General features: G+C 34.9%; 1 protein-coding gene across 3 annotated transcripts in view; it reads right to left on the reverse strand.

The window, feature by feature from the left end:
* The window catches only part of ANKRD13C (ankyrin repeat domain 13C), an 88,517-nt gene that overhangs the window by 12,778 nt on the left and 55,273 nt on the right, over positions 1-20,466 (reverse strand). For 2 of the 3 annotated variants that reach the window (XM_055339427.1, XM_055339428.1), the window contains exons 8-10: positions 16,509-16,640; positions 12,840-13,001; positions 954-1,033 (exon numbers count right to left, since the gene is read on the reverse strand). In XM_055339427.1, the coding sequence (XP_055195402.1) occupies positions 954-1,033; positions 12,840-13,001; positions 16,509-16,640 (374 nt within the window). The remainder of the gene's footprint in view (positions 1-953; positions 1,034-12,839; positions 13,002-16,508; positions 16,641-20,466) is intronic. The other variant, XM_055339429.1, reaches the window with a different exon arrangement.

A 20,466-nucleotide genomic window follows, 5' to 3' on the forward strand; every position in this document is an offset into this window, starting at 1 on the left:
TTGAACAAAATATTGCATACCTCTAAAATCACTTATTCAATTCACTCTCTTTTACTGTCTATACTTCTTAGCACTGACCAATAAGAAGTAAAGAGTAAAAAATTTTATATTAACTATAGGCTATTATAAGATGGAAATATTTTGGAGAAGTTAGAAAAGTATAATAATAAACCTTAAATATTAACCAAAATCAGTCATGACAGCTTCTTCCTAATCATGGAAGTAGCTAATATTTTATTCTCTACCAAAAGGAAAAAACATTTTCTACTAACAACTATATACTTTCTTTGACAGGGTTGGCCAGAAAAAAATCTTTTTATTTATTCACTCAAAATCAACCATTTATTCACTTATCATCCTTTTATTTAGTAAATGTTTACTACATACAAACCATGTAATAGGTACTCTAATAAGGATCAGTAATATAACATTAAGCAAAGTCTTATGTAAAGATGGTGAGAAGTAGGCCTGGCACAGGCTGAAATAGATAATGACAAGAGATGACTTCAGAATGTCAAAAAGTAGAAAAATAGTAAACAACTTCACTCACCATGCTAAAGACTAAGCATAATAACAGATTATAAAAGTTCATATGTAAGGGAAAAAACTCAAGCAACTGCAGTGGGAAATTCTTCACATTATATTTTCTTAGAGTAATGTCTGTAAGTTTTGGGGTTACATAAAATGGCAGCCAGGATGTAAAAAGAAGGCTCTACAATTTATTCAAATGTAACTGGGGTTACTTTCCTCCCTCATCATACTTAATCTACATTTTACATGATAAAAGAATTGCTTCAGACAAAACTACACTAAAAATTCTTTATAAAATAATTTTACACCTAAATATTCATGTTTTTACAAATTGTTCTTTCTAAAAACCAATGAATAAAATAAAGTAAAACAAAAAAGTCCTTTCTACAAGAAAATCAATAAACAACAACAAAAAAACTTACTTTCCATTTTCAGCAGATATATACTCTTCCCATGTAATAGTGTTCTGAGGAGGAGGGGTAAGGGACTGTCTTCGAACCGGCTGCCAAAAAATAAAAAAGAAACAAAGAAAGAGGGAAAGACAGGGAGGAAAAAAGAAAAATGACATATTTTTAAAAATATATAATAAAGACATGTAATAAACTATGTTAATTACTAATGTACTTAAATCTCTTCAACATAATGCTTTAAGGAGTTCTTCTGAGAGAAGTCCATGGTGATTTAAGCTCACTAAGACTTATAAGCATTTTTTTTTCTAAATCTCAAATAAGACAAGTATCAAAGTAATATAATCCATTTGTCCAACAGCTTAATCATCTAAAATGTTCCTGCTGTTATGCCAGATGTTGAACATGGGAACTAAAGACAAGTATAAAAACTAACCCGCAAGGAATTTACAATTCAAAGTTGGAAAGAAGAAGAAGAAAAAAACAACACATACAGACCTAACTGAGAAATACAAAATATTGTATGTTAAAGGCCAAATGAGCTTACCAAAAACAGAAGTTTAGAAAAGAGAGCAATCGTCTATGGACAATAAATGGAGACTAAGGGACTGGGGCCCAGATTTAAACGAAAACAAAATAAAAAAGAATTATTTTAGATGAGGAGAATGGTTAAAAAAATAAATAAATAAAACCCACACACAAAAGACTGATTTATTTAAACTGGAAAGGAAAGTTCAAAAGGGAGATCAACAATAGTCATAAAGGTCATGTCGGATTTTAAAACTTGTTTTTTGCTAAATATGAATTGGTATCACCACAGGACAAACTGGCAATAAGGAACTAAGGGAGTGGCAGCAGAAATTAAAAATGCTATGGAAAACTACCGAGACAAACTTGTGGAGCAAAAGGGCAAGGAATCAAAGACTGATATAAATAACAAGATACATAGTTACCATGGGGAGAGGGTCCCATTCATAGCACGGTGTTAGGTACTATAAGATGTTAGTAGGCAGGATATTAGAGCTGTTAAAATCAAGGATTTTGAAGAAAACAAACTGAGTTGGAATCCTAGCTCCACTACCTGGTAGTTGTGGGAATCTGGGCATTACATTCTCTCATGTCAATTTAACTCACCTGCAAAACATATGACACCTAACAAAATCAAGGAGAAATGGCAAAGAAAGAACATAATGCCTGATACAGAATTAAGTATTGAGTAAATAACAGTCACAATTGTATACTGTGGTTCCCAGAGGGCAGTTACAAAAAGAAAAGGTAAGAATCCAGTTAAAGATATGGGAATTCTAAAAAAAAAAAAGATATGGGAATTCTCTGACTAGATTCAAAAAAAAAAAGTGAAAACAGGAGGTTGATAACTAAGTCCTAAAAACAATGGCATTAAGAGAAAAAAAAGAAAGAAGCCAGATATTAATAAGAAAAAAGAAAAATCTGAGCATCAAGCTGTCATGAAGGCCAAAAGACTGTTAAAATCACAATACAAAGACTTTAAAGAGAAAGATGCTTGAAAAAGAGCCATATGTTCTTTTGGTTAGAAGTGATTGAGATTTTTGAATAGCATCAGAAAGATGTGGGGAAAAAAGGAAACTAACAGTGTTTGAGCATCAGGCAATATGAAATAACAACAATCCCAATTCTTGAAAACTTTACAAAGAGACACACAGAGAGTAGGTTATAATCCCAAGTGATCGGGGCTTTGATTAAGGGATCTAAAGGATGACATAAAATCATAAAGAGGGGGTTTCTGACCCAGACTGGGGTAGCCAAAGCTAAGTGCCAGGAATCACGGTTCCTGAACAGAGGGGTCTACAAGAAAGGGAACAAAAATACCAGTTGAAGAAGACTGAGGAAAGCACAATGGCAAGGAGAGTCATGTGATACCCACTTAGTATGAGTAGAACACATGGAGACAAAGTAGTAAGATACAGGGGTAGGTGAGCAAGACAGAAATGAGAACGAGCACTCTGGCCTTCCATTTTGTGCACTGAATAGACCACATTTTACACAGGAAGCAACAGACAAATATTTTAAGCAATATAATGGGGATTCTCAGAACACAAATTTTGGAGCCACAGTAATCATCAAATCCTGCCTTTGCCAATTATTACCTGACTTTAGACAAATTATCCAACCTTTTTTGTCTCAGTTTAGTCAACTATATAAGCTCACAGCATTGCTGTGAAGATAAAAATGATTTCTTCAACATAAAGTACCTCATTCAAAACACTGCCTGACATGTAGTAATTACTCTATACATTTTAGCTATTGAGCATAGGCATTACATAGTTCATTTTATTTTAGGCAGATCTCTCTCAGAGCAGTGTGTACAAACTGATCTCAGGAATCCAAATGAGAAATGGTAATAGCATACTATTTCAAAATGGAAGGAAAAAAACAGATTGAAGAAAACTTCAAGATTTTGTGACTGATGACACAGTGGTAAGGAGAGCTAAGAAGTCTAAGGACAAATTTCAGGTTGTTGGCTTGGGTAATGGTAGTAGATAATGGTGCCACCACTCAAGATAGAGAAGAAAGACAGGAAGGAGGAATAAAATTGATCAGATTCAAACATACTAATTTTATTTTTATTTATTCGTTTGTTTTAAATAAACTCCACACCCAGCATGGAGCCCAACGTGGGGCTTGAACTCACAACCCTGAGATCAAGACCTGCGCTGAGATCAAGAATCAGACACTTAACCAACTGAGTCACCCAGGGGCCCCTACACATACTAAATTTTAGAGTACTACAGAGCTGATGATTAGGAGTAGTCACAATTGAAACTATATTCTGGGTGAGAGTGATCAGTATTTATATGGTAAATAGAAGCAACATCAGATAGGTATCTAACCAAGAAGACATTAGAGACTACTAGTTGTTCACCCAGTATCTATTCTCCTATTCTTTATTGTGGGGGGGGGGGGGGAGCCTCTCATTCAAATTTGCCTGGACATATGACTTCCTAGACTAAAGACTTCTTTTCCAGCCATCCTGGAAAAGGATGCTAAGTGTTACCATGTTATTGAGTTCTAACCAATGGGATGTGAGCCGGGTGATGTGTGCAACTTCTGATTGGATTTACAAACAAACAGGCAAGTCCTTTCCTTCCAAATTCCTATTGGGAATTACTATTCCTGCTAGCTGGAATATTACACAAGTAATAAACGATCTTATAGTATGTAGATGAAGAGTCACATCTAAGAATACAGAGAAGTAAGACAAAAAAAGACTAGGTCTGAGATTAACCCGCAGAGCAGAGAAACCACAAACTCAAATTTTTTACATGAGAAAAAAGCAACCAATACCAATTTAATACATATAATGGGATGCTACACATACTACTATAGCAGGTGGCAATGGCTTAGAAGAATGACAAGCAGGCATAAAAGGCGGTTAGTGACCCTTATAAATATTGTGACAGATATTAGGTAAAACGGTATCCTGTGATACTGCAAAAGGGAGGCAGATACATGCTAACAGAACCTGTAATTCTGAGGGAAGAGACTGGAAACATTTAAGACTCCTGCTCCAACCCAGAACTACAGCAAAGGCTAATCTCACCTCCATCCAAATCCCTAACTAGGCAACACTGCTTAACATTAGTCTACTCTTGCTTCCAGTTTAGTTAATGCTTGTGTACATTTGGCTATAACTGGTTTATATATATATATATATTATATATGTGTGTATATAAATATACATGTATATGTATATACACATGTATATATGTACATATCATGTATATATACATATACATTTATATATGCACATGTGTACACATACATATTATCATGCATATATATATATATATGCATATTATCATAGTAAGACTCCCTCGCCAGGCATGATTAGACAATGTATAAAGTATGTCACAAGTATATTTTTTCAGGTAAAAAACTTCTATAAGCATCTCTATTGTTTCTAGTAGAATTCTTTCTAAACTGTACATTGCACATTACCAAGCTTATAAAAAGACTATAATGAATCTAATTTAACCTTTTACTGAGTACTTCATCTCATCATGGTACCAATTATTATGTTTTAATAAGGTCTTTCCTAATGTGTTTATTCTCATTGATCTTTTGTTATATACTGACACTTGCAGCTAAACCCTTCAGTGTTCCCTCTACATTGTTACCATAGCTGTCTAATAAAATAGGAAGACATGAAAGCTGCCACAAGACACCAGATGGCTTTCAAATGTTATTTCCCAAAGTCAACAGGCTCTGTAACTGAAATGTCATCAAACCTTTCCTCATAATTAAAGGCAAAAATTCTAACGACTGTTTTCCCTGAAGCATACAAAAAATATACTTTTTTAAATGTATTACTAGGTTTGCTATTATTCTATTATATTGCAAAGATTTCTAGGAGTTTAAGACATTCATGTCTTTTATATCTATGTATTCCTATTGAGATTTTATATATTTAAAAAAAAAGACATTAGTGGATCTTAACTCAGTATTCTCTATATATAGTTGGCACAAAGTAAATGCTTTTACCAAAGACTCTTATATCTAGGGTATATACAGGGCATTATTCCCTCCTCCAATAATAATTAGTTGGAACAAAAAAGAAAAAGAGCACCAATCAGTGCTCTTAAGAATTTAAGCATCAGTGACTTAAGAATTTCTGAGGACTTAAATTTTATTATAAAAAAACCTTGTCAAAAATATGTACTAAATATTAAAAACATGTCTGGAAAGGAAAGGAAGAAGAGGCATGGCGAAACTAGTTAAATGGCAAATAATTCCTCCTAAATGCTATCTAAAAGCTATTTCTTATAGAAATCAGAACAAATATTTGCCTTAAGAACAAAAAATCTCAAAGATAATCATTTACAATAAAGAATATAAGTTTATTCTGAAGAGAATTAGACATTTAAAAAACTGAAATTCTATTAAAATGTGGCTTCAGGGACGCCTAGGTGGCTTAGCAGTTGGGTGCCTGTCTTCAGTTCAGGTCGTGATCCCAGGATGGAGGATCAAGTCCCACATCGGGCTCCCTGCATGGAGCCTGCTTCTCCCTCTGCCTGTGTCTCTGCCTCTGTCTCTCACTCTGTGTCTTTCATGAATAAATAAATAAATCTTTAAAAAAAAATTGGTTTCAAAATATAATATTGTCATGTTTTTGAAAACAATCAGAATAGTCCTATGTATTTTCTAGGTTCTTGAAATTTTCAATAATGCTCCAAGCCAAAAATATTTTTTTTTACCAATATGTGTTCTATACACATAATTTTAAAAACATCACAATACTGATTTTTCTTTTTAACATTTACCAGTAGCATCTTTCCAGAATTCTATCTTAAGGTTCCCCTACTCCCTTTCCAACTTCAGCTTCCCAATATTTTGAAAGAATTGCTAAGACATATTAAATATCTGAATATACAGCAAGAAACAACTGTAACACAGACATCTTGGGGTAAGGGTCCTAAAACTGAAACCTGCCTTTGTCATTCTAGTTTTGTGACTTCATATAGATTAATTTCTTTAAACCTCGGTTTCCTTGATCTAAAAGGGGACAATGAAACTCATCTCATTAGGCTATTATAATAATTAAACGAAATGATATATGAAACACTTAATACAATGCCCATGCTAAAAACAACTCCAAAGTTTTAAGCCAACATAAATAAGAAAACAACTTGTTGAGATGAATATGGATTCAGTTTTTTACTGTAGAAACTCAATTTGAGTTTATGGTACTTCATTCAAATTAGGCCACTGGAGAATCCTTTTCTGTTTCCATATATTTGAGTAACTAATCTATATTTCACCCTGACTTGAAAGTTAATAAAGCATTATGTTGATTTGTGTTGATTTATTTTTGTACTACCAAATATGACCTAGCAGCTATTAATTTCAATACTGGTATATATTCTTTTAAACTCTGTTAAAATTTGGGATCCCTGGGTGGCGCAGCGGTTTGGCGCCTGCCTTTGGCCCAGCGCGATCCTGGAGACCTGGGATCGAATCCCACGTCGGGCTCCCGGTGCATGGAGCCTGCTTCTCCCTCTGCCTATGTCTCTGCCCCCCTCTCTCTCTCTCTCTCTCTGTATGACTATCATAAATTAAAAAAAAAAAAAATTAAAAAAAAATAAAAATAAAAATAAACTCTGTTAAAATTTTAAACATAGTTCATCATTAAATGACTCTTGAATTCAATGGATCCTTCCCTTTACTCTTTTTGACCCCAATTTTTAAACTTTACATGTTAATTAATATATACCTTTCCTAAAAAGCTTATGTAGGTTTAAAGAACTATACCTTCCTAAAATTATCTACAAAATGCATTCAAATATTTCTATTCTCCTTTAATGCCACTATCGAATATAATTAAACTGATAATCAGTTTCATGTTGCTTTTCATGTGTTAGCAAATTGTGTCTAGGAGAAATACACACACACTAAATACACCGCTGATTTGTATGTCTTTTTATAATTACATTTATCAATTCTATTTTGATGTTCTTTCATCCTGCACTTACCTGATTCAACCAAATCAAATTATATGTATAGATGAGTATCTGACAGAATTACTGTTTTCTTTAGATTCCTTCTAAATATTTATAATTGAACTTCAAAAAGATTCTCAAATGTAATTCTTCAGTTCTTCCCTATCTAAAGTCCAAACAATATATAATGAGATACGTATTTTCTTTATTCTAAAACAATTAAAAATGTAATCTTACAAGGATTATAGAGCTAACAAATAATAATATAGCCATGCCTCTTAGTAATTCTTAAGAAATTACTCATGCCAGATTGAAAATTAGTATAATGATTTTTAAAAATTCACATGTATAAAAAAAAATCTCTTCTAAGGTCAGGAAAAAGGCATGATACCTGCTCTCAACACTTATTTATTCAATATTATATTGGTGTTACTTCCCAGTGCAATAAGAAAAACAAAGGCTAAAAGACTGGCAATGAAACATGATCATCTGTAGAAAATCCTAAAGAGTCTATAAAAACTATATAACTATTAATTTAGCAATATGGACAAATCATATGTATTTCTATATGCTATAATGGAATGCCTAGAAAATGAAATATAAAAACATTACCATTTATGAAAGCACTAAAAAATACTAAATGCTTGAGAGGGACCTAGTAAAATATGTGTAAGATTGGTATACTAAAAACTACAAAACACTTCTGAGGTAAAACTACAGAAGATCTAAATAAATGGAGAGATATACCATGTTCATAAAACAGAAGACTCAATATTTTTAAGATATCAAGTTCCCTTACTTTAATTTATAAATTCAACACTACCCCAATAAAAATTCCAGCAGGTTGTGATTCAAATGGAGGAAGGATAGACCTTTTTTCTTTTTTTTTTTTTTAATGATGCTAAATCAACTGGACATCCAAGCCAAAAAAATAAACCTTGGTCATACATCATATCTTACACAAAATTAACTAATTTATGGATTTAGAAGTAAAATGTAGAAATATAAGAGTTTCAGCAAAAACATATAGGAGAAAATCTTAGGGACTTGGAGCTAAGCAGAGTGTTTTTAGATTTGGTGGAAGTCATAAAATAAAAACTGATAACCTGGATCTTATCAAAATTAAAGACTTTTCCTCTTCAAAAGACCAGTTTAATAGGATGAAAAAATAAGCTACAAAGTAGGAAAAAAATATCTGCACACACATCTGACAAAGAACTAGTACCTAGAATGTATAAAGAACTTTAAAATCTAACATTAAAGAAACAAACTAGACAATGGGCAAAAGATCTGAAGAAACATTTTATCAAAGAGGATATAAATCTATATATTTTATGGCAAATAAGCACATGAAAATATCAGCACTGAAATATCATTAGCCATTAAGGATATGCAATAAAACCACAATGAGACAGCACTGTTCACTATCCGTTATGTACTAAATGCCTATCTCTCCAAAATTCACGTGTTAAAACTCTAACCACCAATGAGATGGTATTTGAGGTGGGGCCTTTGGGAAGTAATTAGATTTAGATGGGGTCATAAAGTGGGACCCACATGATGGGATTCCTGTCCTCATAAGATAAGGAAGAGACCAGAGTGCTCTCCCCCACCTAGGAACACAGCAAGAGGTCATCTGTAAGTCAGTAAGAAAACCCTTATCTGGGAAGCAAATAGCCAGCATCATGACCGTGGTCTTCCCAGCCTCTAGAACTGTGAAAAATAAACCCTTGTTGTTTAAGCCATCCAATCTACTGTATTTTGTTAGAGAATGGAAAATGGAAAACATTTTGGCAGTTTCTCATAAAACTAAACATGTTAACTACCATCCAATCCATTAATTGTACTCTTCATTGCACTTGGACCTGAATGAAGAAATCCCTCCCCACCCCAAGAAAGGGATGTGTGAACTCTTCATTGTGGAGGGAGTTCTGAATGGACTAAAGCAAGGGCAGGAAGTGGGCATTCTAGAGATGAGTGCTGAAAAGCACTTCACTACCTCCATTTGACCTCAGGCTGTACTTTCTAATTAGGTTCTTTCCAGTCATCTTTTAACTCAGGCAAAAAACCCTACAAGCAAAGGATCCCTTGATAGAAACCCAGACTACTCCCTCAAGCAATAAGAACTGCCCTGACACCAGCAAGACCCCGCTAATTGATCCCAAGACAATGATCAACCTGACTTTTACTGTTCAGCAGCATGTGCCCACTGAGCTTTGTCCCACATTTTCCTTACATAAACCCAGAAGTATTTTCAGCACTTTGGATAGTCTTTGAGACTTCAGTTAACTATCTTCCTGGTGTTGGCGTCACGAAAATAAATTCCTTCCTTATTTCACAACCACTTGTCTCTCTGCTTTTGGATCTTGCCGGTGGCAAGTAGCTGAACCTGGTCTGTTCACTGGAGCTGGGTGTTCTTGGACACTTGGGCCCGATTACAGTACGAACAGTACACAGAGTAGATAAATCAGACAACTGGCATGAACTGTCCTCTAGAGCCACCAGGGTGGTGAGGCACACAAGGTCTGATGGCCCACTCCTCCAGGGCCCCTCTCCCCATATACCCCTCAAACATACACACAAACACATACACAAGCTTCACACATTCCCAAAGAGAGCATTTATCTCAGAGAAATAAAGACTTCCATTCACACAAAAACCTACAGGTGAATGTTCATGGCAGCTTTATTTGAAATGACCTAAAATTGGAAACAACCCATGTTTCCTTCAACAGGTGAATAGTTAAGCAAACTATGGTACATTCACAACATTGACTACTACTCAGCAGTAAAAGGAACAAACTATTGACTTACACAGCAACTTGGAAAAACTACCAGGGAATTAAGCTGAGTGGAAAAAAAAAAAAAAAAAGCTCAAAAGGTTATGTGCAGTATCCTTGAAGTGACAAAATTTTTTAAATGGAGAAACAAATTAATGGTTGCCAGGGATGAAGGACGGGGAAGGTGCAAAAGGGCAGAAGGTGTGCGTATACAAGGGGAATATGAGGCATCTTGTGGTGATGGACATGTTCTGTATCTTGACTGGAAATGTAAATATCCTGGTTACGATACTGTATTACTGTTTTGCAAGACGTTTGTTGCCATTTGAGAAAACTGGGTGAGGCATATTCTTAGGACTATGTATTTGAACCTATAGTTATTTCAGAATAAAAAGATGAATTAAGAAAAATCAAGCAGAGGGATCCCTGGGTGGCACAGCAGTTTAGCGCCTGCCTTTGGCCCAGGGCGCGATCCTGGAGACCCGGGATCGAATCCCACGTCGGGCTCCCAGTACATGGAGCCTGCTTCTCCCTCTGCCTGTGTCTCTGCCTCTCTCTCTTTCTCTGTGACTATCATAAATAAATTAAAAAAAATCAAAAAAGAAAAGAAAAATCAAGCAGACCTTTATGTAAAAATTGATATATATATTCAACATAATCCTAATCAAAATCCCACCAAGTTTTTTATCTTTTGTAGAAACTGACAAGTTGAATTTAAATATTCATCAATCATCATCACCTATATATAGTTCAAGGGCTATGCTTCACACAGGAACTGTTTCTTCCGATTTCTGATCAGAAGTTGAAAGCTTGTTTAGTTAATTTATTTCATATTATTTGGTTCTATTACATACCTCTTTGGAATTAAACTATGTTTTAAGTTCAAAGTTCAAAACTACTGTTGATTAAAATGCCATTTAAATGGCCTTTGAACAATTCAGGTGCATCAGGTTATAATTTCTGCCCTGAAGAAAATCAAGTTGTATACTGTTAAGTTTAAATGTAGTTAAAAAGACAACTGAAGACAAATGGCTGGCTAATGGCCCATGAAATTCTAATCTATAAAGTTTTGTTTCTGTGTATTCATCCCAAAATAGTTTACTGCCAAACTTAAACATAGGTAGCAATACCTACCACGACAACAAAATCTTTTTTTAACAAAATCATTTTAAAAAAAAACAAGTTCAATAAAATCTAAATCAAAATGCAAGTCCAAAGAAATGGCCTTTTGTCTCGTCAATAATGGAAGAGGGTAGCAGCTCTGTCAAAGACTGAGCTCAGCATTCTCTCTCTCAGTTCATCTCCATTTCTATTCCCTGAGCATATCGTGTCCTACATCTCCTACTGACCAAGAGATCAGTTAGACCAGACCAGAAGTCTTCCAGAAAATGAAAAGGCCAAAAGAAAAACGAATACAAAGAGGATCTGGCAGGAAGGGGATGGAATCACACTACACTGGCATAATCACAATGTTTCCTTAACATTTAATGAGGATTCTTAAACATTTTATATTCTGCACTTATTTAACTAAATAAACTATGGCTGATTCACTAAACACATGAACTTTCTAAAAACTAAAATATTTTCCACACACACAGCATCAACATCAATTAGCTGGAACCTGACATACTATTCTGAAACAGTTTATCCCTAAAACATAATCTAGCATAATACCAGAGGAGAAAGACCACACATTCACAGATTCAAGCCTCCTCATAGTAACCTTCAATCTTTTTTACTCCTGTGAGTCATATTTTACACTTCAAACAACCAGCACTCACACATTTGTTTATTTATGTGACACATACACCCCTGAAACTATTATTTCGTTAGGTAATAATGGCCCATATTACATGTGATGTGCTCTGGTTTTACTCTAACATCTTTACTTAGGTTCTCATTTTTTTCTCTTTTAAAAAAGGATGGTCATAGCCCACTGGATTAATTTCATAACCTACTAATGGGTCCCTATGTTGCCTTTGATTTGAAAAGCAATGCTTATAACTGTAGTAAAATGTTAACATTTGGGGAATCTTGATGAAAAGTATCGAATTCTTTGTACCGTTTTCTTGTACTTACTTGTAAATCTAAAATTGCCAAAATAAAAAATAAATTTAAGAACCCATCCAATTCATCTTATGAGGAAATAACATTGCAGAGGCAATGATGATGTCTCATAGACCTTTGTATCTCCTAACTTCCCCTCCCCTTTCCCTACTGTCACACGATTCTTTGCATATAGCATGCTCTCAAGATATACATGCTGAATACAACTTATGGGAAGTTACAGCTTAGAAATGACTTCATAAAAGAGGTAATTCTTTAGCTGGGCCTTCAAAGCAACACAAGATTTCAGTTGGTGAAGCAGGAAAGATATGCAAAGGGACACAAATTAAAATTTAACACTGGGTTTCATGCTTACAAAATGATTTTAATCTATTAATGAAGACTCAGAGGCCAAGAATAGATTCACAAAAAACCACCAAAGGCACTATCACAGAAAAATAAAAGGTGATAGCTAGTTAAAAAAAACAAAACAACCTCTATGGGTGTACTTAGTGTACTGATATAAATTCACTGAGTGCCAGGAATGAAGTCTACCCCCTCTCTCCTTAGAACGTTATAAATTAGAAGTAAATATTATACCTCAAAATTCTGTTCCATTATGTTTCCACCTTTACTCAAACTCTCCATAATGGCCTTATTTCGAAGAATATCTTCTTCACTAAGGTGTTCTCTTCTTTTTCTTGATTCTAAAACAAGTCCATTCACCAGATAAAAGTCTGCCAAAAAGTTTCCTACTCTTTCCTAAAACAAAATTAAATAATCAAAATAAAATATTAAAATATTTCAAAAAAACAAAATGAATTAAGTTTATCTTAAGTTTTAAAGATTAAAAAGAACGTTTCAAATATACATGTTTTTCCACAAACATGTAGCATTTAGGTAAAAATAAATACTTCTTTGGTAATTGAGCTTATCAAATTGTCTCAATTATATACAAAATTACACATTTCACATTTGCAAAGGAAAATTTAAAACACACAAGATATATGATAATCTGCAAATGATTAAATCTAAATAAAAATACCACATAGTATTCCTTTAGAATCTACTCCCAAGTGGCACAAAGCTATCTGAAAACTTTATTTAGCTGATAGTCAAACACCATGAGTAACAAGGAGGGGTCAGGGATAATTACTGTTCCCATTTTACAGATAGAAAAAAAAAGTGGAATGAAAATAAATATTCTAATTCACACAGGAATCTCTAGCACACCTAGAATTAATTACCTGTTCCAATAATCTATTCTGTAACAGGATCTAACTTCAAGTTACAGTTGATTGCTTCTTTCAGTAAAGAAGAGAGAACAACAGAATGGTCTTGCTGACCAATACAATTAAGTGTTTACATTATGGATTTGGGTAAGAAAACTCAAGTGATATAAATGATACCAAGAAAAGAGTTATTACTTCCTTTCAATGAAGTCCTCCTTCAACATTAACCTTTACCTTTTTCAGACCCGTGAGTGGTCAGTTTCAAATACCTTACTACAAAACCCACGATCAATAACTTACTGAAAACAAGCTTCCCATTTCTACCTGTATGCAAATCACCTGGTCCCATCTTGCTGATATTTTTTGGCATTCCAAAACTGTGTTTAGAGTTGTTTCCATGTACACCTTACTTTTGGTGGCCTCCTTACCAGTCACCAAAAAGTCAGGCATTCTGCACCTGTTTCTACCTACAAAATGGGAACCATAATTATTACTGACTCCCTCCTTACCTGTCAAAGATTTAAGAAGATCACCTAGACGCTGTTCAAGAGCTTTAAGCTGCTTAGCAGTAGCACTAGATGAATAGCAGCTTCAATTTTTATCTTTTCTTGAGGTGATCCTTCTAATGCTGTCCAGAAGAACAGAGTACAAACAAATAAGACTTCAAGCCGACAAATGGACTGCAGTGTGGGAGTTCACAACTGGAAATCCCATAACACTATTTGTTGCCAAATAGGCTTAGAAAATAAAATTGATGAGCCTACATCTAATAGTGAGAATCTTTCTGTGGTTGAGAAATACTCAGGAGATAATTCTCAGTTTTTGAAATCTTAAAATGAAAAAGCATTTATTAAATTATCATATCAATAAAAATTGTAAGTGTATATTCTTCAAAATCCAGCCATTCCATTTTTTTCTATCTATAACAGACAATGCAAAGGCATGTAAATGGATGGCAAACAAAACATCATTTGTAATAGCAGAAAACTGGACACAAATGTGTGTCATTCATCAAAATGTCCATAAATAAGAGACTAGATAAAAAAGCACAATTTTGTGTCTGCTTTTAATCCTGAACGTTCTTGAATCACGAAAACAGCCAACTGTTTACACAACACCCAATATATCCATACTATGGAATACTATGCAGTTGCTAAAAAAGAATGAACTGGTACTGCTGATAAGAAAAAGCTTTCTAGGGATCCCTGGGTGGCGCAGCGGTTTGGCGCCTGCCTTTGGCCCAGGGCACAATCCTGGAGACCCGGGATCGAATCCCACGTCGGGCTCCCGGTGCATGGAGCCTGCTTCTCCCTCTGCCTGTGTTTCTGCCTCTCTCTCTCTCTCTGTGACTATCATAAATAAATAAAAATTAAAAAAAAAAAAGCTTTCTAAACATACTAAAGAGTAAAAAAAAAAGTTGCAAAACGAAAGACATAATACAACACTAGAAAAAATAAATATCAACCACTAAAGATACATATTACTATGGATACATATTAATGTATTTACAGCATAAGAAAGGTCTAGAGGATATACAAATGGGTAATCCTCTACAAAGTATTCTAGGGATTGAGTAGTGATATAGTGGCACTTTACAGGTTTATGTATAAGGTTGTATGGTGATTAATTTTGTGTCAACTTGGCTATACTATAGTGCCTAGCTATCTGGTCTAATACCTGTCTAGATGTTGCTGTGGAGGTATTTTTTAGATGTAATTCACAGTTAAACCAGTGGACTTGGAATAAAGCCAATTAGCCTCCATAATGTAGGCAGACTTCACCCAAACAAATACAGACCAAAGAGCAAAGACTAAAGTTTCCCAAAGGAAAAGCAATTCTGACTCAAGGCTGTAACATAGAAACCCTGCCTGAGATTCCAGCCTATTGATTTTAGACTCAAGACCGTTATCAACCCTTCTCTGAATTTCCAACCTGGTAGACTGCTCTACAGATTTCAGACTGGCCAGCACCTATACTCATATAAGTCAATTCCTTTAAATAAATCAATCTCCCCTATACCTCTCCCTCCTTCTCTCTCTATATCCATATAGTACATATAGATATACATGTATCTATGTGTTTTAGGTATATAGAGATACATAAAGAGAGATTTCCTACTGATTTCCTCCTAAGAGAACTCTAATATAAGCTATTTTTGTTTTTCTAGTTAGAATTATTACATTTCTATGTATAATGAAACATAATTTTTAAAACATAATTATTAAAAGCAGTAAATCTTGACCTTCACCTATGTGATGATTTATTCTTTTTTTTTTTAAATATTTTTATTTTTAAGTAATCTCTACACCCAATGTGGGACCTGAATTCACAAACCCAGGATCAAGAGTTGCATGCTCCCCTGACTGAGCCAGCCAGGTGCCTCTGTGATGACTTATTTTTAATTTTATTTAAAACTTTAAAAAAGGCTTCTTCATATATCTAATTAAACATTTTTAAAAATATTTTGAATAATCTTATAGAACCTCTTGCTGACAAATGCAATGAGAATTATGGAAAGAATTTACAATTCACTAAGTGAACGAACCTCCACAGAAATTTAATTTAATGATAATGTTATAGAAATGAAAGCTTATTTTAGTCATATATACAGAATACTGAGAAACAGCAAGTGAGTAAATAGTTTGGAAGTCTAAAAGTGGAAAGGAAAAAAAAAAAAAGACCCAGGGAAACGAATTCAAAAGTGTATCCCTCTTTGCCATCTTCTTAAGGAATAAAAGCATAAGAAATGTAATAGAACCATGTGAAGACACTGTTCCCTGCAAACGACAAGGTAGCTGACAGCAAGAATCTTTCTCAACAAAATTCAAATGAGCTAAACTTTCTCTCTTGGCTTTTGTAAGAGTATCTTCCAATTCTGTAAACAATCATTATAATTCCTTATCTGGATTCAGGAGAAGGAATAAACCACTGGAAGACAATTCAGTAAGCTACTTCTTCCTGCATCTCCATCATATTATTTTGGCAACATTAAATACTGAGCAATTTTTAAAGTTGAAAAATCAAGATTTGTACATACTGTTTTATCTTCCCGAAAAAGCCATCCAGTTTGGGCACGCGTGAAAGAAATTGATTTGGTTGATAAAGTTGCAGAGTAAATATCACTACTCATTAAAATGTCAACCTCTTCTTCTGTTTCCATCTCTGATTCCTGCAGGGGGGGTAAAAGGTAAATGTAAGAATCTAGATTTTCAAAAGTTATTAGTCCTACATATGAAAATATCAACAATTAAAATGTTACAGATTTCAAAAACCAAAAAAGGACAGATTCTAAAACATGTGAAGTGCTACTTACTCTAAAAACCAATTACAGAAGTTTAAACTCTTTATCTCTAAATAAGTTAGAATTATGACTAATTATAAATCTATAATTACAGGGTACATGAAATCCAGTACTCTTATATTGTTAGAGAGATGTTATGGAAACAATACTGGATTACCCATTATAAAAATATAGAATAAACAGAGCAATTTTAAAAGATTAAGAATTGAGAGGTCTGAGACAAAATTCCAATATAAAGGTTTTCCTTAAATATAAATCAGTCTTACTTTAATTCTTTCTACTCCAAAGACCCACCACTATCATTTGAGCCTTTCTTTCCCAAAAGCTATAAGTAGAAGGAAGAGAAGGAGAGCAGAAGGGAAGGAGAGAAGGGAGGAAGGAAGGGAGGGAGGAAGGGAGGAAGGGAGGGAGGGAGGGAGAAAGGGAGGGAGGAAGGGAGGGAGAGAGGGAGGAAGGAAGGGAGGGAGAGAGGGAGGAAGGGAGGGAGGGAGGGAGGGAGGGAGGAGATCCTTTCTATATTCCTTATAGACAGAAAGGGAATCCAAAAATATCAACCCATGGTTTCAAAACTTAATAATCAGTCTTGTTTCAGGCTTATCCTCTCCATATTCCCCAGTGCTGGTATATAATAATTGATTAATAATAATTTTTTAAGTGAGAAAAAAAAGGTTTGTGCTTCCTTCAGGGACAGAAGACTAAATAACCAGGTAAAGAAGGGTAAATGAGTAGGTATAAAATGAGATTGTATTCTATAATAGGCCAAGAGGGACTCTGATACTTTGGACTCCAGGGTCTTAAGGGGAAATAAAAAGAGGAAACAGGAAGAAGAATCTAGAGAGGTGACTAGGGAATAAGAATTGTCCAAGGAGTTTTAAAAATTTTATTTAAATTCAATTAATTAACATGTAATGTATTATTGGTTTCAGAGGTAGAGCTCGGTGATCCATCAGTCTTATATATCACCCAGTGCCCTCCTTAATGCCCATCACCTCTTATCCCGTCCCCGCACCCCTCCCCTCCAGCGACCCTCATTTGTTTCCTATGATTAAAAGTCTCTTATGGTTTGTCTCCCTGTCTGATTTTGTCTGGTTTTAGTTTTTCCTCTCTTTGAGGGGGCATTTCTACAGTTTGTCCTTGGGGTTTCATGATGACTGGAGGCTCTATTTCCCATAACTCCTGATTTCCAGCTTCCCAAGATGCCCATTTTCTATTCTTCACCACCAAACTTCACCCAGACATAGTCAATTGCTGAATCTATGAGTCTATAGAAAAGAATACCTTGGTACTAGGACAGTGCCATTTCCTTCACCCTTTACAAGTGAAGAGTGCTAAAGCTATAAAAGGTGAAAATGTAGTCCTAGCAACCAAACTGATTCTGAACACAATTGTCTAAAGAAAAACTTTGGCTGGCAGAGGTTGCAAAGAACTGTTAGATATTATGTTTCAAATATACTGTAAATAAATTAGGAGTTCATGTATTAGCTTGGGAACAATGCTGTATACAACATGGTCTATGAAGAAAACTGCCTTAAGTTTCAAAAACCCTCTTTTCAAATAAACTTTTGGAACAGAACTCTTCTGTTCCTCTGAGTAGCTGTGACAGAGACCATCTGGCCCAAAAATATATCTAAATATCTAAAATATTTACTATTTCTCCCTTTACAGAAAGAGTCTGCCAAACTCTAGCCTAGAATGTACTGATGTGCTATATTAGGTACCAGGGAATACAACTAAAGGAACCACGGGGAGCAGAGGAAGAAAGCCATACAATGAATATAGTATCAGAAGCCCTATGGTACCAGATTTAGTAGGAGCATAAACAAAACAATGTCACCTGGCAAGGGAGGAAGTGACACTAAGTAGGTTCCTACCACTGTGGAAGTGCAAGAAGAGCACTCCAGGAAGTGGAAATAATGTGAACAAAGGAATGAAGCACTAAACAGCATGCTACATCTGAAGAACCACAAAGAGCTCAGTATGAAGGTACCTAAGATAGTAAGGTAAAAAGAGTCTAGAAAGGTAGGCAAAAGCCAGGTCAAGAAGGTGCCATGCCATATTAAGGAATTTGGATTTTATTCTTTAGGAAAAAGGATCTTTTAAAATATCTTTAAGGAAGGTAGTTTTCATGAATTTGCTTTCATTATTCAATCTATCTCTAGTAAGTGGGATAATTTAGAAGAAGACAAGATGGGACCAGGATGATCATTTATGAGATTATTACAATGGACCAGTTGAGACAGAATGAAAATCTGAATTGTGGCAGTAATGGTACAACTAAAAAGAGATAATTATAAGACCTTAGGAAGACAGAAAGGACTACACACATTTTCTACTTAGGAAACATGGAATAAAAGAAAATATTTCAAAAATAACTCACAGTTTTCTGGCTGAATAGAGATTAATGTCATCCATCAAAGAAAGGACAATGGGAGAGAGGGCAGGTTTGGAGTTTGGAGGAGAAAAAACAGAATTAAGTTTTAGATGAGCTGAATTTTGAGGCACCTGGGAGACATATATCATATCCATTAGGAACTTAAGTAGGTAGATCTCCCTTCGGAGATCTATCTGGGATAGAAATATATACTGGTGAATCACCAACCTATAGCAGGTAGTTCAAGATGTAGGAATGGAAGAGATTATTCTGACAGTTTGTAAAAATGAGAACCACATTAAGGGTACATCAATATTCAAGAGATGGCAAAGAAAAAGCAACAGGCAAAGAACAGTAAGAAGAGATGGGAAAAGAACAATCGATCAAAGTCAAATCCTAATGAAATGATAATTTTAAGAACTGAGTCACCAACGATAGCAAATACTTCAAAGTCTGATAAAGAGAAGGTTGAAGCAAGTAGAATGATTTTAGCAAATGACTCATAATTAACATCATCTAAAACCCCAAACCTATTTCCATATCCAGAACTTCCAATTCTACCATTGGCACCGCATCATTCCACTCTTCAAGGTAGAAGCACTACACTCACCCTTAAATCTTTCTTTCTTTCTTTCTTTTTTTAATAATGAATTTATTTTTTATTGGTGTTCAATTTATCAACATACAGAATAACACCCAGTGCTCATCCCGTCAAGTGTCCCCCTCAGTGCCCGTCACCCATTCACCCCCAAGCCCCGCCCTCCTCCCCTTCTACCACCCCTAGTTTGTTTCCCAGAGTTAGGAGTCTTCATGTTCTGTCTCCCTTTCTGATATTTCCTACCCATTTCTTCTCCCTTCCCTTCTATTCCCTTTCACTATTATTTATATTCCCCAAATGAATGAGACCATATAATGTTTGTCCTTCTCCGATTGACTCATTTCACTCAGCATAATACCCTCCAGTTCCATCCACATTGAAGCAAATGGTGGGTATTTGTCGTTTCTAATGGCTGAGGAATATCCCAGTGTATACATAAACCACATCTTCTTTATCCATCATCTTTCGATGGATACCGAGGCTCCTTCCACAGTTTGGCTATTGTGGACATTGTTGCTAGAAACATCGGGGTGCAGGTGTCCTGGCGTTTCATTGCATCTGTATCTTTGGGGTAAATCCCCAACAGTGCAATTGCTGGGTCGTACCTTTAAATCTTTCTAATTCTCAATTTAGTACACTCAAACTACTAGCAAGTCACAGTCTTTCATTCTTGGAAATATAAGTTATAATTTCTTTAAGTATTCATTGCACCACCCCTATCACTT

The sequence above is a fragment of the Nyctereutes procyonoides genome, unplaced genomic scaffold (assembly GCF_905146905.1).
Source record: "Nyctereutes procyonoides isolate TBG_1078 unplaced genomic scaffold, NYPRO_anot_genome, whole genome shotgun sequence".
In the NCBI taxonomy this organism is placed as follows: domain Eukaryota; kingdom Metazoa; phylum Chordata; class Mammalia; order Carnivora; family Canidae; genus Nyctereutes; species Nyctereutes procyonoides.